Source organism: Anomaloglossus baeobatrachus, chromosome 6 (assembly GCF_048569485.1).
Source record: "Anomaloglossus baeobatrachus isolate aAnoBae1 chromosome 6, aAnoBae1.hap1, whole genome shotgun sequence".
Classification (NCBI taxonomy): domain Eukaryota; kingdom Metazoa; phylum Chordata; class Amphibia; order Anura; family Aromobatidae; genus Anomaloglossus; species Anomaloglossus baeobatrachus.
This window is the reverse complement of record NC_134358.1, coordinates 178,955,322-178,975,490: the sequence shown is the minus strand read 5'-3', so window position 1 is coordinate 178,975,490 and position 20,169 is coordinate 178,955,322. Positions and strand designations below refer to the sequence as shown.

The 20,169-nt window shown below is 42.2% G+C and overlaps 1 protein-coding gene across 4 annotated transcripts in view; it reads right to left on the bottom strand.

Annotated features, from left to right (window-relative positions):
* The window catches only part of MTCL1 (microtubule crosslinking factor 1), a 238,040-nt gene that overhangs the window by 63,672 nt on the left and 154,199 nt on the right, over positions 1 to 20,169 (bottom strand). For 2 of the 4 annotated variants that reach the window (XM_075314532.1, XM_075314534.1), the window contains exons 6-8: positions 18,843 to 18,995; positions 13,715 to 13,834; positions 2,845 to 3,081 (exon numbers count right to left, since the gene is read on the bottom strand). In XM_075314532.1, coding sequence (XP_075170647.1) covers positions 2,845 to 3,081; positions 13,715 to 13,834; positions 18,843 to 18,995 — 510 coding nt within the window. The remainder of the gene's footprint in view (positions 1 to 2,844; positions 3,082 to 13,714; positions 13,835 to 18,842; positions 18,996 to 20,169) is intronic. The other 2 variants (XM_075314533.1, XM_075314535.1) reach the window with 2 other exon arrangements.

The following is a 20,169-nucleotide window of genomic DNA, read 5'->3' as shown; positions in this document are numbered from 1 at the left end:
CAAACCAAAACGTTGGAGTGGTGCTTTAATAATATCAACAAAAAAAGTCACACACAAGTAATGCTCATATACAGTGTGTCCACTCATATCCTGTCCGCCATCATTAACTTGAGAACTGCGGCAGCTATAGGCAAAGAAGTGGTGTCTAGGTATAGTAAAGTAGCCATGCGCTACACAATGAAACCACCTATAGCGCCACCTGGTGGAAAACAACGGAGTTAGCATTTTTATCTCTAAAACAGAACGAGATAGAGAAAAAAGTGAATTACAAAGTTGTAGGGCATCATCAATTCAATACGAATCGACACCTTGCATACAGAAGTGCTATGATTAGAACGTGTAAAACTCACAAGGCTGCGGACGTGAAGCGATACCTCATGGAGACCTTCCTACAAGTCATTGGGTATGGTGGCTGCATGGAGTGGCCTCCACGCTCACCTGACCTGACCCCATTGAACTTATTTCTGTGAGGTCACATCAAACAGCAGGTGTATGTGCCCCCTCCACCAACATTGCAGGACCTACGACGACGTATCACAGATGCTTGTGCAAACGTGTCACCTACCATATTGCACAACGTGCAGCAGGATTCAGTATTCTGTGCAGAGTCCAGATGTGCATTGCAGCTGACAGTGGCCACTTTGAGCATGAAAGTTAAATGAGCGCCATATGTATGACCAGCATTCAATGTTTTGGGGGGGTCATTGGTTTCATATCATAGCATTTCTGTATGCAAGGTGTCGATTCGTATTGAATTGATGATGCCCTACAACTTTGTAATTCACTTTTTTCTCTATCTCGTTCTGTTTTAGAGATAAAAATGCTAACTCCGCTGTTTTCCACCAGGTGGTGCTATAGGTGGTTTCATTGCGTAGCACATGGCTACTTTACTATACCTAGACACCACTTCTATGCCTATAGCTGCCGCCATTCTCAAGTTAATGGCGGTGGACAGGATATGGGTGGACACACTGTATATAGAAATATACAACAACTTTTGGAATACAAAACACACTAAACACTATACAAAGCTAAACACAACAGCTAATGCACATGATAAGGAGACTAATCAATGGTCACCCATTTTATGCAGTAAAATTAGTGGAAGAAATATATATTTATAATAAAGTGCAAAACCCACTGAGGTGCATTTAATAGGCAAAAATGTGGCACACAAAATGGCATATCTTTATGCCCATATACCATGCCAACTTCAATGAACATATAAAAATGCACACAATAAGAATGCACCAATAGATGTAGCAGCGCACTGCAATGAAAGATATATCCTCCTGATGACCGAAAATGTATAAGCACAACAAGTCTGGGTATGAAGCAATAAATCAAGGCCAAGATTGTCATTGGGAGAAGCAATCCCCATATATAACAATGTATAAAGACAACTTTTTTAGCGTATCCTCATGAGGATGCTCTCTTTGTACTGCGAAACGTGTTGATAATCTTCTCTATGACAAAGATACACATATCAGTGACCCCCTTGAGAAAGCTGTATTTGGACAGCAATATATGCGTGGATTACACCCTCAGGTAGCTATCTTTGTACAGTGAAACGTGTGGATGACAGCCTGAAGATGTCTTGATATAGTGATACATGTGTGCAAAACCCTCTGAAACAGCTGTCTTTGAATAGCGATACACATGTGGCTATACACTTGAGGAGGGGGGTCTTTATTCAGTGATACACGAGTGGCTGATCCTCTGAGAAAGCCATCATTGTATGGTGATACACTTGTGGATTTTTGCCTGAGGAAGCTATCTCTGTATAAAGATACATGTGGATGACACATGAGGGAGCTCTCTTTGTAAAGTGATTCAAATGTGTATGACATTCTGAAAAAGCGGTCTATTTACAGCAATACACATGTGTGCGTGTGTGTGTGCAATGCTTCTTCTAAAGACACTCTTGGCCTCTTGGACATGACAGATGGATTCATACCCAGCTCTCTTATCTTTTGACTATATATCTACATACGCCTTGTGCTCTTTATTCTATTTGGCCTATAAAACACTTTGAAAAATACCCTAAGAAACACCTAAAAAACTTGTTTGTGTGGTTGACAGCTTGCTACAGCTCTTCATGAATTTTCTATTGTACAAGAACTCTATATGTATCATGTCATGCTGTACTACATGCACAGTGATTTTATGTCTTAAGGGTACTTTCCACGCTGCGACATCGCTAGCCGATTGTAGCGATGCCGAGCGCGATAGTCCCCGCCCCCCGTTGCACATGCGATATCATGGTGATAGCTGCCGTAGCGAACATTATCGCTACGGCAGCTTCACATGCACTTACCTGCCATGCGACGTCGCTCTGGCCGGCGACCCGCCTCCTTCCTAAGGGGGCGGGTCGTGCGGCGTCACAGCGACACCTCACACGGCAGACAGCCAATAGAAGCGGAGGGGCGGAGATGAGCGGGACGTAAACATCCCGCCCACCTCTTCTCCTCATTGCAGGCGGGACGCAGGTAAGGAGATGTTCCTTACTCCTGCAGCTTCATACACAGCGATGTGTGCTGCCGCAGGAACAAGGAACAACATCGTACCTGTCGCTGCAGCTAAATTATGGAAATGACCGACACTACACAGATCACCGATTTCCAACGCTTTTGCGATCGTTTATCGGTGCTTCTGGGCTTTACATGTTGCGACGTAGTTACCGGCGCCGGATGTGCGTCACTTTCGATTGGACCCCGACGAGATCGCAGTAGCGATGTCGCAACGTGCAAAGTACCCCTAAGACGTCTGGCACCAAACAATTGACACCAAACTCATTCAAAGAGTAGAACATTTAGAGAAGCGCTACAGATATTAGCAATCCACCTGTAATAACTCATCTCCCGCTTCCCCTTCTTCCACCCTTTTGCACTGTCGCCAATGTGCCAGCAGCCATTTTAACTTCACATAGAGAACAAAGACGTTTTGCTTGAAGTTTCTTAGCTCTTGTTGGAGAACGCTCTTTTCCTGGCTCCATGTCTTCTCCTCCAGTTTATTCTGCAGTGTGAGGCTCTGGACCTCCAAGTCTTTCCTCCGGATGTTTTTCAGATGTTCTTCTTCTAGCTGAGTAATGGAAAATACATCTTATTATCACTGCCTACTCAACATACTACCGTATATTTCAAATCTGTACAATTGAGGAGGCAATTCTGCGGTTCGGTGCTATTTCGCTATTTGACAGACACAACATGCAGACTGTAAATACAGAGCGCACGTCAATAACTGTTTTCATTCACCTACTAAGTGAATAAAATCGCCCCAAGCTGCAGAGACTAGAAAGGGTGTGCACCGCTCTGCAGCAGGAGATAAATATTTGATAACACCTATGGATCTGTCAGCACCACCCAAATCTATCACCAGCTTTTGAACATTTACATTAACTGCAGCACCCAACTGCATAAATCATATAAACCAGCGCAGTCAGTGAGATATAGTCAATTTCTGATGTAAACTATTCTCTGGCCCAAATTAAATAGTTCACATTTTCATGAAGACAGATTAAGTCATTTGAAATAGGCATGACGCTTTGGGGTAACCAGTGATGACCCTTTTGTGGTCAATTTTACCCCATCTTGTTCACATGGGGTTTACAACAGCATTTTTCATTCAGGTTTACTCTTCCTTTAAAAGAATAATATCCTTTATATCCATATATATCCTTTATATATGTCGGCAAACCAGAAGAATTTTGTAATCATTTAGGTCAAGAAAGACACACCGCACAGCAACATGGCGTGATATTAACCCATGAGTAAACATTAAAGGGAACATGTCACCACTTTTTCGGTCAATAAGCTGCGGCCACCACCACCGGGCTCTTATATATAGCATTCTAACATGCTGTATATAAGAGCCCAAGCCACTGTGTAGAACATAAAAAAAAACACTTTATAATACTCACCTAGGAGAAGGTCGCTCCAGTGCAGACTGGTCAGATGGGTGGCGCCGTTCTCCGTGACCGACGCCTCCCCTTTCGGCCATCTTGGTCTTCCTTATTCTGAAGCTGCAGTGCATGATGCGTCTACATCATACACACTCACCGGTCCTGCACAGGCGTACTACAATTCTTTGATCTGCCCTGAGCAGGGCAGATCAATGTGCGCCTGCACAGGATCTCAGTGCCAGCGCGTGTGTATGATGTAGACACAACATGCACCACAGCTTCAGAAAAAGAAAGACCAAGATGGCCGAAAGGGGAGGCGCCAGTCCCGGAGAATGGCGCCACCCATCCGACCATTGTGCACCGGAGCGACCTCCTAGGTGAGTATTATAAAGTGTTTTTTTATGTTCTACACAGCGGCCTGGGCTCTTATATACAGCATGTTAGAATGCTGTATATAAGAGCCTGGTGGTGGTGGCCGCAGCTTATAGGCCGAAAAAATGGTGACAGGTTCCCTTTAAAGGGAAGCTATCACTAAAATAATTACCTATTGTTTAAATAGAATTTTTTGGGGGGTAACATGATTTTGTTTTTTCATATTACAATCTTTATTAAAGGGAATCTGTCAGCAGGTTTTTGCTACCTCATTTGATACCAACATAATGTAGGCAAAGAGATTCTGACTCCAATGGTGTATCACATAGATTACTGAATGCAGCTATTCTGTCATAATAAAAAAAAATCAGTTTTAAGCATGAAGCTGATTCCAGGGAACTGTCCTGCCCACACCAGGCTCTCAATAGAGATTGTACATTGACTGTAATGTGTCAATCACAGCAGGGGGCGTGTCAGACTGCCTTGCATGTGTTTATAGTCCTGTAATGTTAATTACAGGGTAATAAACCCTCTAGTTTATGTAAACAATTGCACACATATTGATAAAAAAAACCAAAACAAAAAGCAACTGTGCTTCTCTTAACTCTTACAGTATGCCGTCTTCAGCTTACATAGCAAACTCCTGCTGACAGATTCCCTTTAAGAAAAAAACTAAATAAATAAGAGGCAGGATTACCATGACAGATAACACAGCTGAAAACACATGCTCCACCAATCACAATAAGGGCTGACAATGCTCCTCCTCCCATCACTATCCAGTTGCCAGTTAACAAAGATTGCTCTTTTTTTTAATGCAGATTGTAAAATTTGACAAAATTTAAAAAAAAACGAAATAAATTTGACTTAAAAACCTGATTTAATCAATAGGTCATTTACAAATCATGTCTTCCCTAAAACAGTATGCAAATATTTTATAAAATATTAAATGGTCATTATTGGATTGAAAACCGTTACAAAACTACATTATATAATATACATTAGTTTCACAACACCTCAGAGAAGGATACACATAATATGAGAGGATAGTCTATTTTAAAGAGGTTGTGCAGTTAAACAAAATTGTACTTAAATGAGCATAAAATAGTTCTTTATACAAGAAACAAATATATAAATATATAATAACAAGTGCCAATCTTCAGCTATCACCTCCAGTCCTGAGGTCAGCAGCATGAGTTCAACAAAGGATAGAGTTTCCAATGTTGGATCCATCATCAGATGTGAGTGTGAAGGGGGCTGGCTGACCAGGGGGCTGGCTGACTGGCCATCTCATTAGCTTAGCTATCCCCTATTCTCTGGCACAGAAAATACAAAGAGAAGGGTGCTGGCCTAGGAGTTTAAGTGAGCAGTTAGCCTCTTTCACACACACACACACACACACGCACACGCACACGCACACGCACACACACACACACACACACGCACACACACACGCATGCACACACACACACACGCGCGCACACACGCACACACACACACGCACACACGCACACACACACACGTGTGACACAAGAAACTCTTACATTGAGGACAAGACAAAAAAGGGGCTGTTGAAGCCCAGATTAAAGAGAATAGCTGAAGAATGAGGCATCTGTAATAATAGAAGGTTATAACTTTATACTATATAATTACAATATAATTGTATTAAATTATATTTTATTAAATACACTTACTAAATATTATTACATTTCTAACTGATTAACCCCTTTGAAGTAGACTATCTGCCCGTATCAAATATATGCCTCTTTGATGTGTTGTAAAACTACTTTTACATTTAACATTTTAAGCTGAAACCATCAAATTTATATATCCTGGGAAATTACTTTAAAGGGGTTTTCCCATCTCCAAGACCCTATCCCAATATGTGGTATGTATAATAATAATATTAGCAAATACTTTTAATTACAGATGTAGTATAGTTCTCCAGATTACCTATATTACTTACCTCATGTGCAAGGCATTGCAGCAGCTTAGGTATGGATGATTACGACCACTAGCAACTAACAAACTGTCACTATATGCATAGTATGTTATCATTATAGAGGAGTGAACCTGAAAAGTAAAGTTCAGTGTTCGAGCCGAACATAGACTTTACAAAAAAAAACAGTGTTCGAGTTCAGATGCTCTACATATGCGGATCCCTCACTCCAGAATTGCTGTGCTCTGTGCTCAGCCCAGTGCGAGCTGTTTGCAGTGATTGAATGTCTCTCACTGGTGGTATCAAGAGCATTATCGGATGTAGTGTGCACGAAAAAAAAAAGTAAAAACCTGCCCATCCTCTCCCGGAAGTGCACTGTTTATGGTGGCTGCATGTGGGCGGCAACCTGAACTGCCCAATCAGTGACTTTTAATGGGGTCAAGTCCAAGTCCAGAAACGAACTTTATGGGTCATTCCATGTCAAGTGGACCAGTGGTCCCCACTCGACCTTCTCGGATTTTGCTGAAAATTTATAAGGATGTACATGTATGTTTGAAAAGAGGTTCTGTAAATTTTTAGGGCCAGATCTCAAATACATTGGGCACTGTTGACCTTTCATTGGAGGTCCCACCAAGCCTGCGGCTTCAGCCAAGAGGATTTTGCGAACTTTGGCACATAGCCATTAGAGTTCTATACTGGCTATGATGCTGAAATTTGGCATACTAGCTCAACTTTTGCTGCTAAACACAATAAAATTATTACCGGCTATGACAAAACAATATTTCAGCCGCAATTTTGTGTCAAAGTAGCTTGTAAAACGTGTCGCATAAAATGTATGCCTAACTTTGCCCCTATATAACTCAAGACCAAAAACCAATAGTAACTGGTGCTTTGCCCTGTACACCAAACATCTACATGACTTTGCATTGCTGCAATATCACGGTCAAAGCATATGTATTTGTGGAAATATTCACACCCACATATGATGACAAACTTTAAAAAACCGAATTTTACCTATTTTTAGGTCAAATTTCTCAAAAAGGGTACCCCTAAAATATATTAATTCTGATATTAGAAAGAGCACATTTTTCTCTACAAGGATCATTGGGTTTTTTTTTGGAGTCTCTCAGTTTAAGAAAAGAAAAATGCCACTGAACATGGTGAAAAAAAAAATTGTTTAAAAGAACTGAGAGTCCTCAGTGGTTGATACCTTTCAATGGCTAACTGAAAAGATGGTAATAATTGCAAGCTTTCGAGACTACTCAGGTCTCTTCATCAGGCATGGTATAACACAAAATCTGAAGAGTCACATATTTATACACAACAGGACATAGAAAAGTGCAGTAAAAAACATGGTGTTATTTATTAATACGCAATGAATGCTAACTGCACTATTCAAACCCTTGCGTTGGTCCATGGTGGTTATACCACAACCAATTCAATAAAAATTGGTCTTATAATCCTATTAAGAATAGTAATAATGCTATATTTCGAGAATTGGCAGCCCCATCGCCTAGGAGCCATGGCCAATAGCCGTGCAAGGCCAGCCGCGGGCGGTCTCTTTATCGCAGGTTCCGAAGCCTGAGGGTGGGTGTCTTTGCCTAGGATCCCAAGCCTAATATTGGGTATCTTTTGTTGGTTCCCAAGCCATAATGTTCAGTCTAAGTGCTCTGGAATTGTTGCTTCAGCGATGGATCTGCAGCCCAGTACAAAAATCTCAAAAATGTTCTCAATTTGTGCCACCACAATGCTGATTTCAATATCAGCGCTGAATGGAATTTTTTTGGTACCAGTCATGGAAAGTCGCCCTGTGATGGGATTGGAGGGACAGCAAAGAGGTTGGCAGCTCGTGCCAGTCTTCAACGCCCAACTGAAAACCAAATACTGACCCCGGTGGATTTAATCAACTTTTGCAACGAGCAACTGCAAGGAATCAAGTTTGTTTTTGTTCCAAAAGAAAAAATTGACGAAATACGGGCAGTTCAAGAGGAAAGGTTCAAAGATGGACATACAATTGCTGGAACAAGAGAAAATCACCAGTTTGTGCCAATTGATGACAAAAGATTCGCATTTCAAGGGTGTCAAATGACCCTTCATCTTTCATTGCCCATGTAGATAGATCGGTCAAATCAGAAATGCCTTTTGTGCCAATTGCAAACCTCCAGCCAGGGCAATACATTGCCTGCATTTACGATAGGAACTGGTGGATTGGAAATATTTCTGAAATTTCAGTCGACGACCATGATGCATTAATAAATTTTATGCATCCTCATGGACCAGCTAGCTTCTTTCACTGGCCTGTGAGAAATGATACATGCTGCATTCCCGAGCAGTCAATCATTGCAATAATTCCAGCACCAGCTGCAACAGCAATGGGCCGACAATACAGCTTCTCTGATCCCATTATGTGGCAAATTCAGCAACAATTCCAGACCACTAAGGCTATGTTCGCACGTTGCGTTTTTTACCGCGTTTCTGCAGCGTTTTTGGCAGCAGCGTTTTTGATTTCCAGCAAAGTCTATGGGAAAAGCAGAAATCCTGTCTGCACTTTGCTTTTTGTTCAGCAGCGTTTAATTTGCATATTTGTGGTCAAAAACCATGCTGAAAAAGAAGCAGCATGTCAGTTGTTTTTGCCATTTCTGCAGCGTTTCCTTAACATTGGAGTCAATGAGAAATGGCAAAAAGCAACCAAAATCACAATTCCTGCGTTTTTCATGCTTTTTACCTGCTTTTCAACTGCGTTTTTGGCTCCAAAAACGCATGCTTTTCTGGCCAAAAATTAATGGGTTCTAATGTTCCTTTACACACACACAATAACCGAAAATTTAAATGTTAAAAAATAATAAACTTTAGCTATTTTTCTGTTAAAATGTGCATAACCACTATTATTACATTAAAATTGATCATTTCCCATATAATTTTATTAAAAGTTAATTTTATACTTTTTTTCTCTTTTTTCATTCTTTTTGACTAATTCAACTTTATTTCTCAGTGTCTTGATCTCAAAAACGCATCTGCAGAAACGCAGGTGAAAACGCAGGTAAAAAGCGCTAAAAACGCACTAAAAACGCGGTAAAAACGCATGCGTTTTTAGCGCTAAAAAATTGTCAAAAGCCATTTGGTCAAAAACCAAGGGAAGGAAAACGTGCAGAATAAACTGCAGGTACACCGACGCAACGTGCGCACATAGCCTTAGACTGAACATTATGGCTTGGGAACCAACAAAAGATACCCAATATTAGGCTTGGGATCCTAGGCAAAGACACCCACCATCAGGCTTCGGAACCTGCAATAAAGAGACCGCCCGCGGCTGGCCTTGCACGGCTATCGGCCATGGCTCCTAGGCGATGGGGCTGCCAATTCTTGAAAGACAGCATTATTACAATTCTTAATAGGATTATAAGACCAATTCTTAGTGAATTGGTTGTGGTATAACCACCATGGACCAACGCAAGGGTTTGAATAGTGCAGTTACCACTCATTGCGTATTAATAAATAACACCATGTTCAGTGGCATTTTTCTTTTCTTAAACTGAGAGACTCCAAAAAAAAAACCAATGATCCTTGTAGAGAAAAATGTGCTCTTTCTAATGATATCAGAATTAATATATTTTAGGGGTACCCTTTTTGAGAAATTTGACCTAAAAATAGGTAAAATTTGTTTTTTTAAAGTTTGTCATCATATGTGGGTGTGAATATTTCCACAAATACATATGCTTTGACTGTGATATTGCAGCAATGCAAAGTCATGTAGATGTTTGGTGTACAGGGCAAAGCACCAGTTACTATTGTTTTTGGTCTTGAGTTATATATGGGCAAAGTTAGGCATAAATTTTATGCGAGGCGTTTTACAAGCTACTTTGACACAAAATTGCAGCTGAAATATTGTTTTGTCATAGCCGGTAATAATTTTATCATGTTTAGCAGCAAAAGTTGAGCTAGTATGCCAAATTTCAGCATCATAGCCAGTATAGAACTCTAATGGCTATGTGCCAAAGTTTGCAAAATCCTCTTAGCTGAAGCTGCAGGCTTGGTGGGACCTCCAGTGAAAGGTCAACAGTGCCCAATGTATTTGAGATCTGGCCCTAAAAATTTACAGAACCTCTTTTCAAACATACATGTACATCCTTATAAATTTTCAGCAAAATCGGAGAAGGTCGAGTGGGGACGATTTTTAAAACTGGTCCACTTGACATGGAATGACCCATATGTTAAATCCGGCCAAACCCACAAGACTGAATTTCAACCAACAGGTCTGCTCATCTCTAGTTATGATGACAATTTTTACCTGCTTCATTGAAGCATGTGCCTCCATTTCCCACTCTTTCTTTGGTTAGCTTTTCTTTGAGGACAGAGTGTACCACTTTTTAAGGTATTGGTAATGTGGTGCCCTTTATTGTTGTTCATTATCTTTTGATATGTTCGTAGCTATGGCTGAATTTTTGAGTCACCTGTTCCATTTAGGTATGACACCTGCTCGCCTGGAACTTTACTAATGTTGACCTATCCTAGGTGGCACAAATTCATACATTAATAATGATGTAAACTGTACTGCAAACTCTCTCACAATCACCTCTTTGGAAGAGAACTTACAGTGCCATTCATAGCCACTCCATAATGTGCAGAGCTGTGTCGCTTCCGATGTACGCAGCATCAGCTGATGGGGTGCTGGGAATCAGCCCTACCTACTAAAAATTAAACATGCCTATCAATATGAGTGTAGTATTTCTGATGGGGAGAGCAGGATCCAACTCTGAGAAAGTTTATATAGTTTATATAATGAAAAGAGGAAGAACCATCATTATGAGTGCAAAGGTTACTTTCGAGTGAAAGAACGAACTTAAAGGGAACCTGTCATCAGGAATGTGGCTTTCAACCTAAACGTTTCCCCCTCTGCAGCTCGTGGGCTGCATTCTAGGAAGGTTTTTGTACTTTTTGTGCCCCTTTTTAAACCAAAATAAACACTTTATAAACTTGTACCTTTCTGTTTGAAAATCTTGTTAATTTTCCATGGGGGCGGGCCGTGTGGCGTCCGTTGCTGTATCTTACGCCGTCCCCCATGCTCCAAATCATGCCTCATAACGCCGCCCACTGCGCCGAGGTCCCGTGCACGCCGGGACACCTAGTGACGTGGTCGCAGGCACGAGAGTATGGGCGGCGCTGTGAATGCATCGCAAGTGCGCGCCCATACTCTCGTGTGCGCGCTCTCCCCCACTGCCTCCAGCGTTCTGCGCCGGCCCGACGTCACCTCCTTCCCATCGTACCCTGCAGCAGGAAATAGATGGGAGGAGCGGAGCACAGGAGAAGCAGAGGATCTGAGCGACGTACAGAGGGGAGAGCGCGCACACGAGAGTATGGGCGCGCACTTGCGATGCAATCACAGCGCCGCCCATACTCTCGTGCATGCGACCACGTCACTAGGTGTCCCGGCGTGCACGGGACCTCGGCGCAGTGGGCGGCGTTATGAGGCATGATTTGGAGCATGGGGGGCGGCGTAAGCTACAGCAACGGACGCCACATGGCCCGCCCCCATGGAAAATTAACAAGATTTTCAAACAGAAAGGTACAAGTTTATAAAGTGTTTATTTTGGTTTAAAAAGGGGCACAAAAAGTACAAAAACCTTCCTAGAATGCAGCCCACGAGCTGCAGAGGGGGAAACGTTTAGGTTGAAAGCCAAATTCCTGATGACAGGTTCCCTTTAAAGGGGTTGCCCAGGCTTGGGATCAAAGTTACTCTATGTGACTGCAAATGTCCGAATTCTGACAGCATACAGTACACACACTGTCTGGATTCTCCAGTATTGTCGGTGAGAGCATTCGGGCACATGACCATATATATGTGATTTGTATACTTATGCTTACATTCCAACTAGACATGAACTTCTATTGAGACAGTATGATCACGTCTAGTCAGCACATGACTGCAAGTATGAAAATGGCAAGTCAAAAACAGTCTGTCTGGCAATACTAGAAAATCCTGTCAACGTGCCCACCACACAGTGTCAAGATTCAGAAGCCTGTAGACATATAGCATAACTGCAGTTTTGCAACCCAGGACTGGACAATCCTTTTAAAGTTGGATTCACACGATGGTATGGCATCTGATGCGATTGCTGATTGCTCCCGCCGTGCTGCCAGTGTGAGCCGAGTGTCATGCAATTGTTATTTGATCCTGCGATCGGATCACAGCTGCGGAGGAGAGGGAAGGATTAGGCTACTTTCACACTTGCGTTGGACGGCTTCCGTTGCTATTCGCAGCCTTGAGGAATTACAGTAACCATTGCAGGAATCCGTTATATTCCTCATAGACTTCTATTAGCTACGGATAGCAACGGATGGTCTTGCATTGCATCCGTCCCGCGGCGCATCAGTTGTTTTGACGCTGACCGCGAGTGACCGTCGGGCTAATGGAACGCTGCATGTAGCGTTTTTCTGTGCTTGGCGGAGTGTCAAAAAAACGCAACCTGCAGGAATCCCTTGGTGTCCGTTGTTTTTATAATGGACGCCTATGGTGGCGGATTCCGTTAGAATCCGTCATTTGACGGATTCCGTTAACGCAACCGTCTTTACACAACTGCGCATGCTTAGATGTGTAAAGTCAAGGAAAAAAAACCTATAGCGGATTGCGTTATTTTGTACGATCTGTAGCATCCGTTGTGCCACTATATGCAACGCATCCGTTGCATGCGTCACACAACGCAATGCTACGGATCCCGTCCAACGCAAGTGTGAAAGTAGCCTTCATCTCCTCATCTCCTCCATTGTCAGCCTGTGCGTATACCACACTGCACTCAGATCTCATCTAAGTGCAGCCCGATGTTTCACTCGCACCCATAGACTTGTATGGGTGCAAGTGACATGGCTCTCGCTGACAATCGCAGCATGATGCGACTTTTCGCTAATCCAGAATCTGGATGAGAAAGAAGCTGACCATCTGCTCTCCCTCATTGACTAACATTGGTCCAAGTGCAATGAGAGATTTTCTTGCATTGCACTCGTCCAAGTCATACGCTCGTGTAAGCGTACCCTAAAAGTGAATATCTATAAGACCTAATTTAAACAATACAAAAAATAGCCCAATAAATAAGGGAAAATTAACCTTTCTAAAACTATAAAATCAGAATATCAATAAAATAAATCTCATTTTAGTTGAAATACTTAACTACAAGTGTCTAGTATCGAAATGACCCTTATCATTGTTTAATAAGAATACATGATAACTGTACTAATGTGGTCTAGACACCAGGTTATAAAACCCTCCCAGCCATGAAGGTGACGGTGGAGGACACATAACTTTCTAAAATGATCACTAGTATAATTGCGCAGGGCACCAGAGGATCAGACACCCATTGTGCGTCTTCTTGTACTACACTGCAGACACATAAAGGAGACATCTCATGGAAAACAAAGGCAAGGCCACCTTGTAGACGTTCTTGCTTTTCAGTGGTCCGTTATTGCTTTGATGAATGAAGTGTGGTTTGTGGTGGATTAGGGAAGCACAATACCTGAATGAGCCTGTCTGTCACCTTGTCATGCTCCTCTTGGTGAAGTCTCCTCTCCTGATCTAGAACAGTCTGTAGTTCACATAAAGCGGATTTCTTTTCAGGTGACACATGATTGTTGAGCTGAATATTGGAGAATAATAACATTACAGCTAAAACAGCTCAGTGCAAACATAATGATAAAAAACAGATCGTCAGACATAAGCAAATCAAACATCCTGAATGTAACAGTATTGAATAGAAATCTAATTTCTGAATGAGATCAATGTCATAATCTAGCAGCAAGTAACTCATCTAATTGTGAATGTTCACATCACAACATTATGACTAGAGTAGTTATAATTTTACATATCAAAAGCTGTGATCCATCAGAAACCAGCCAATAATGCTTAGAAATGTGAAATATAATGGTATTCACTACCTTTAGATTATTTGAGACTATGCTGGTATTAAAGGGGTTGTCCACTACTAGGACAACCCATTCTCATTCCCTATGTTTGGCCCCATTAAATAAAAAAAGCCTATACTCACCTCCTGTGCTGGCACCGCGTTCCCGGATGTGAGGTTATGACGTCATACGAGCCACGCGTCCAATCACTTCTGGCTTCTTTCGCCCCACCTTCGGACATATCAGTAATCAACAGGAAGTAGGCGTAGTGATGAGTAATCATATGTCCAAAGGCGGGGAGAGAGAAGCCGGGAGTGATTGGCAGCGGGGCTCACATCACGTCACAACCTCACGTAAGCCCCGGGAATGGCGCCAGCATGGGAGGTGAATAAAAGCCTTTTTATTTTAATGAGGCCAAACATTGGGAAATAAAAAGGGGTTGTCTTAGTAGTGGATAACCCCTTTAAAGAAGCACTCTTTTTTTTTCTGCATCCTTCCACCCCTCCACTTGATTGACTATCACAATCTCCTCCTCTTCCATCCTGAATTTCAGATTTCCCCCTGCTTCTCCTTTATGGTCTGCTATCAATCACTGATGGATCTGCACAGCATCACATGGGCAGCCAGAGCCAGTACCAACTCTGCCTGCTGTACAAACATATAATAATAATAATAATAATAATAATAATAATTGTCCTCTCATCTATATTCTCCAAAATCAGCTACTAAATTATCAATAAACGGTCCGGGATGGTGAAATGTGATCTCCTCCATTATAAGGGTGGGACGATGGCGGTGTAGAATTCATTATCACCTGTGGCATTTGTTCCTCTCTCTCCCTGTGAGTAATGTTTACCAAGAAAAGAACAACTACAGGGTCTTATTTTGTGCCTCCCCTATTTCCTCATAGACTGTAAGCTTACGAGCAGGGCCCTCACTCCTCCTGGTATCTGAATTTATTTTTTTTGTATTGTCTCATATTGTCTGTACATGTCCCCTCTGAATTGTAAAGCGCTGAGGAATATGTTGGCGCTATAGAAATAAAACATTATTATTATTTTTTACTCCAAAAGATTCACTTTGGCTTATTTTCAGGGGATGTCTTATTTCTCAATCTACATTTATAGTTGAACAAAAAAAAAAAAAATCAACATTTATTCAATTACAGTCATAGCGAAAGCAAAGCCAACAGCCTATTCCCAGATCATTTTTTCCTACTCATGAAAATGTGTTGCCGACGTTATTGTGCTTCTTAGCATTTCCCCGTAACCTGTTGAATGAGGTTATCATACTCTGTTTGCCATTTTAGGACCATTTGGATATCCAACATCTTCTCATTGCAGAGAGCAGCAAGATTTTTGCCCGGAGAGTCCTCCATGATTCCTTTCCTGTACTCAAAGGTATAGATAGTTTTCTTTTTGCCCTTACGATGTCTGGGGGTCAATATACTAGTATGGTATATTTCATGTTCATCTGTTTACAGATAGTACTGTACCATAGTATATGGTGGACAGACCCTTCACCAAGAGAAGCAGACACCCCAAAAAGAATCGCACTCACAAGACCCAAAACAATAAGGGGCGTGTGAGAGCCTGGCTCTTGCCAACACTTATTGCTTTGAGTCTCCTCGGTTCTTTGGAGGACTATTCTTTAGGGGGTGTCTGCTTTCCTTTATTGAAGGATGTATCTGTCCTATTGCATTCTATTGACAATTCCTTTGACTTTTTTAGATGTATAGCCGCCTGGTCACTATTCCAATAAACCTTTTCTATGAACTGTAACTAGGGATTATTTTTGAAGTAGGGCTTCTATGTTGAGCATCCTCAAAAATTCTGAAAAATCACAGTAGGGCTTATTTTGACGGTATGTCTTATTTTCGGGGCAACATGGTACTAGCTAAATTGAATAATTAAAGACACTAATCTTAGAATAGAGTAATAAAAATGCTTCTTTAAAGGATATATCTTGGACTTAAAAAACAAATAAATAAATGTGGCTAAGCACTAACAGGCAGGTAGTTGCTAGCTATCTGCCTTATGTGAATCACACCGTTTTTCGCTGGCACAGACTGCTCCTGCCAGCGATACAGTGGCTTCGTCAGTAGAGCCGAGTCTTCTTTTCTGCTCTGTAGGTGGGGCGGGACAGGCGATGTCATGCTGACTGACAGCAGGCATGCCGCTGCCTAAGTGGGGGAATAGGCTATCTATTAGCATGACGTTGGGTGTCCTACCCCTTCTACAGAGCAGAGCAGATTAGAAGCCACTGCTCTGTTGACGCGGCATCAGCAGAAGCAGCTGAATCACCATCAGGAGTGGTCTGTGACTACTCTGTGCCGGTAAAGAACGGCGCCGTGCACAACAGGCAGGTAGGTAGCAACTACCTGTTAGTGCTTAGGCACATTTTTTTTTAAAGTCCAGGATATACTCTTTAAGGCCATCAGACACAACCCATGAAAGATTGTAAAAAAAACGCAGATATTTTTTTTTTACATTTTTTTTCTACCATTATACAAAACCTTAAAACTCTCTTTTTTTTACCACCAGAGTGACTTATAACTGTCCATGTTTAGTTGATCTTTATAGAAATGAGTGGGAGAGCACTTGCCGATGTCTTTAGGGAATCTGTCACCAAGTTTTTGCTACCTCATCTGAGAGCAGCATAATGTAGAGACAGAGAATCTGATTCCAGTGATGTGTCACTTACTGATTTACTTGATATCATTTTGAAACAAGCACTATTATATCTGTTACAGATGTCCAGTTATCTGAATATTGAACTTTGTATAAATCCTTCCCTACCATGGATCGGCACCTTTCTGCCTGTGTAGTGTACATAGAAAGCTGCTAATCAGTGATGGGGATGGTGTTATATGGAACTTGAGAATATGATTGACTACTGTCAGCTGCTTTAGTAATCATCTAGTGATTTTATCAAAACTACACTAAGAAGCCCTCTAAGTGACACATCACGGGAATCAGGGTCCCTGTCTCCACATCATTATGCTGCGCTCAGGTGGGGTGGCAAAAACCTGGTGACAGAGTCCCTTTAAGACTAATTTGATTTCAATAGACCCCAATCATACTTGTATTGTGACCTACTGGTTATCCACAGTGAGGAGCAAAACTAGCCAAATTCAGAATCAGTGGGAGTCCTAGTGTTTGGACCTCCATTGATACAGCCATGTCATATAAGACTATTGTGGAGACTTTAGTTACTCATTAGAGTACAAAGGGCCCAATTCATCTAATATTTCACACCAAAATTCTGGTAACATAGCTTTGAAAAGTAGCAAACGTTTGGCTCAACTCAGACAAAATTATACTCTACATTTCTCACTGAAGATTTCTTGCCAAATTTTTCTGAAGTAGGTTTTAAACAATTGAAGGAATATTAATGATAATCTAGAAGACTTAATGGTCTGTCTGTTCTAAAGAAAGCATGTCATACAGCAAGAATAGCGGATTTATAGGTGAGTAGGAAAAGATTCTGCATATCCTGTAATTCATTAACTTCTGGGGCTTTTCCAAGTTCGGGGAACCCCTGTGTGCAGTTTGTACCAAATAAGGAAACTGTGCTTTATTCACCCTCCCAGGGTCCGGCACTGTGCCTCCACCGCTGCTCCTGAGGATTGTTATTGTCTGCAGCGCTGACATCATGTCAAAAGAACTGTAGCCAATCAAGTGAGCTCAGTGTTTTACAAGCCAATGAGATCACTGATTGGCTGCAGTGCTGTTGATTTGACGTTGATGCTGCAGACATTAACAGATACTTGGAGCAATGGCAGAGACTCAGTACTTGACCTGGCCAGGGTGAGTAAGGCACAGTTTGTGTTTTTAGGCTATGTGCGCACGTTGCGTACAGTTCACTGCAGAAATTTCTGCAGCGATCTGAAGAGCACATGTGCGCTTTAAATCGCTGCAGAAATGTCCGTAGTGAAGCCGATTCCATGCGCTCTGCCTGCAGCTCCTCCCATAGACAGAGCAGGAGCTGCCGGCAAAGCGCACGGAAGAAGTGACATGTCACTTCTTTTTACGCAGCGCTTCGGCAGTAGCCGAAGCGCTGCGCTCTAAAACGCCACGTGCGCATGGCCCCTGCACAATCTCCATAGACTGTGCAGGGGACGCAGGACGCATGCAGTTACGCTGCGCTACAAAGCGCAGCGTAACTGCATGTATTTACGCAACGTGCGCACATAGCCTTAAAACAAACTGCATATGAGGATAGCGGGGTTTTTTTTATCTATGAATGTATGTATCAATCCATCTCTCTGTGTTTGGCTTAAGGCCCAGTCACACATAACGACTTACCAGCGATCCCGACAACGATACATCCTGATAAGGATCACTGGTAAGTCGCTGGGAGGTCGCTGGTGAGATGTCACAGTCAGACCTTACCAACGACACAGTAACGATACAGGTCGCAGTAGCGACCTGTATAACGATCTCGGCGGTCATTGGGACCCTGTCACACAGCGTCAAACACAGCGATGTGTCCTGTCCAGCAGGACATCTCCTTGGAAGAATATGGTCCGGACCATTCTGCAACGACCAGCGACCTCACAGCAGGGGCCTGATAGCTGGTAGGTGTCACACATAACGAGATCGCTGGCGAGATCGTTGCTGCGTCACAGAAACCGTGACTCAGCAACGATCTCGTTAGCGATCTCGTTGTGTGTGATGGGGCCTTTATACACAATACAATGAGATTAAATCTAGTTAGAAGGGGATATACAATATTGCTGACCTCTAGACTGAAAGCGCCCTTGTCTCCTGGCCTGCAGTGTTTACTGTCTCCATCTGCTCTGCGATGTGACTCATCATTAACATGGAGACGGTGGGCATCTTCTTCATGCTCATGATGGAGTTGCCATTCCATTTGATCCCTCAGCTTGGGCTGCTAAGTGCATTGGCAGTATATAAACACAAAATAATAAAAAAACAAAACAAAAATAGACCAATGTGGGGAAGTAAAGAAAAAGAAAATAAACAGACATATACAACACAACATAAAGGAGAAAGACTTAAAATGCTACAAAACAAAGAAAAGCGTGAACAGGAAGACTAACTTAAAAATGGTGGCGTAAGACAGAGATGAAAACAAAACCAAAAACAAAATGAGCAAAATGATGGGTTGAAACATCTGCAAAGCAAAAGAGAAAAAACGGGGAAAAAAGAACGCAAACACTGGTTATGAGACGCGCATGCAATGAGAGATGCATGTGTCACACTGACAGCAAGCGTGTGAGCAATGAAAGCATCGGCAAACCAATTTCTTCCCCAATACAAAGCCACATGGCTAAGACTATTGTGTAATTTGTTTCATGCATTATAAGGGCTAGAGCAAATACATAGCATTAAAATTGATCGTTAATGTGTACTGACCGAAGTCTGATTAACTACAAGATTGCAATCTAATAAATATCGGTTATTGCAAAAAATGTGTTCAATTAATGTATGTTTAGCTTCGATTAGAATGTTGTAGTTATATACAGATGAAATCTACACAAAAAGTAACTTTAGAATTGTAATGGATTGTGTTCTTGTACTGATCTGGCGTTACAGGCTGTATTATTGGTCAGAGCTGCATGCACGAGTCTGAAAGAGAGCTGAAATCTCCCAGCATGCCCTGCTTGCTCGAAGCCTACAGAATTTGCATACAGGAGTGGTGCAATCTAAATCCGCAAGTCTGCAGTCACTCTGTCTCTCTATGTGACTGCAGACTTGCAAATACTCACATCATGCGAAGTGTGAGGATTCTCCAGTGTCAGAGCCAGGAATGGCGGTCACGAGTATGCAATATACCCCTGGCCAGAATGCGACTAGATGGACGCGGCCTCGCTCAATACAAGTGTACTGAGTGAGGCCCTGGGCATCTAGTAGGAATTGGCAGGGAGTATATGTATCGTATACTTGTGGCCACGTGACCGCCTTTCCTGGCTCTGACACCGATGTGAGTGCGATGTGAGCACTCACAAGTCTGTAGTCACATAGCGTGACACATAGAGTGACTGCAGACTTGTGGATTTAACCGGACAACCCCTTTAAGTGTAATGCTTTCTAAGAAGTGTCAT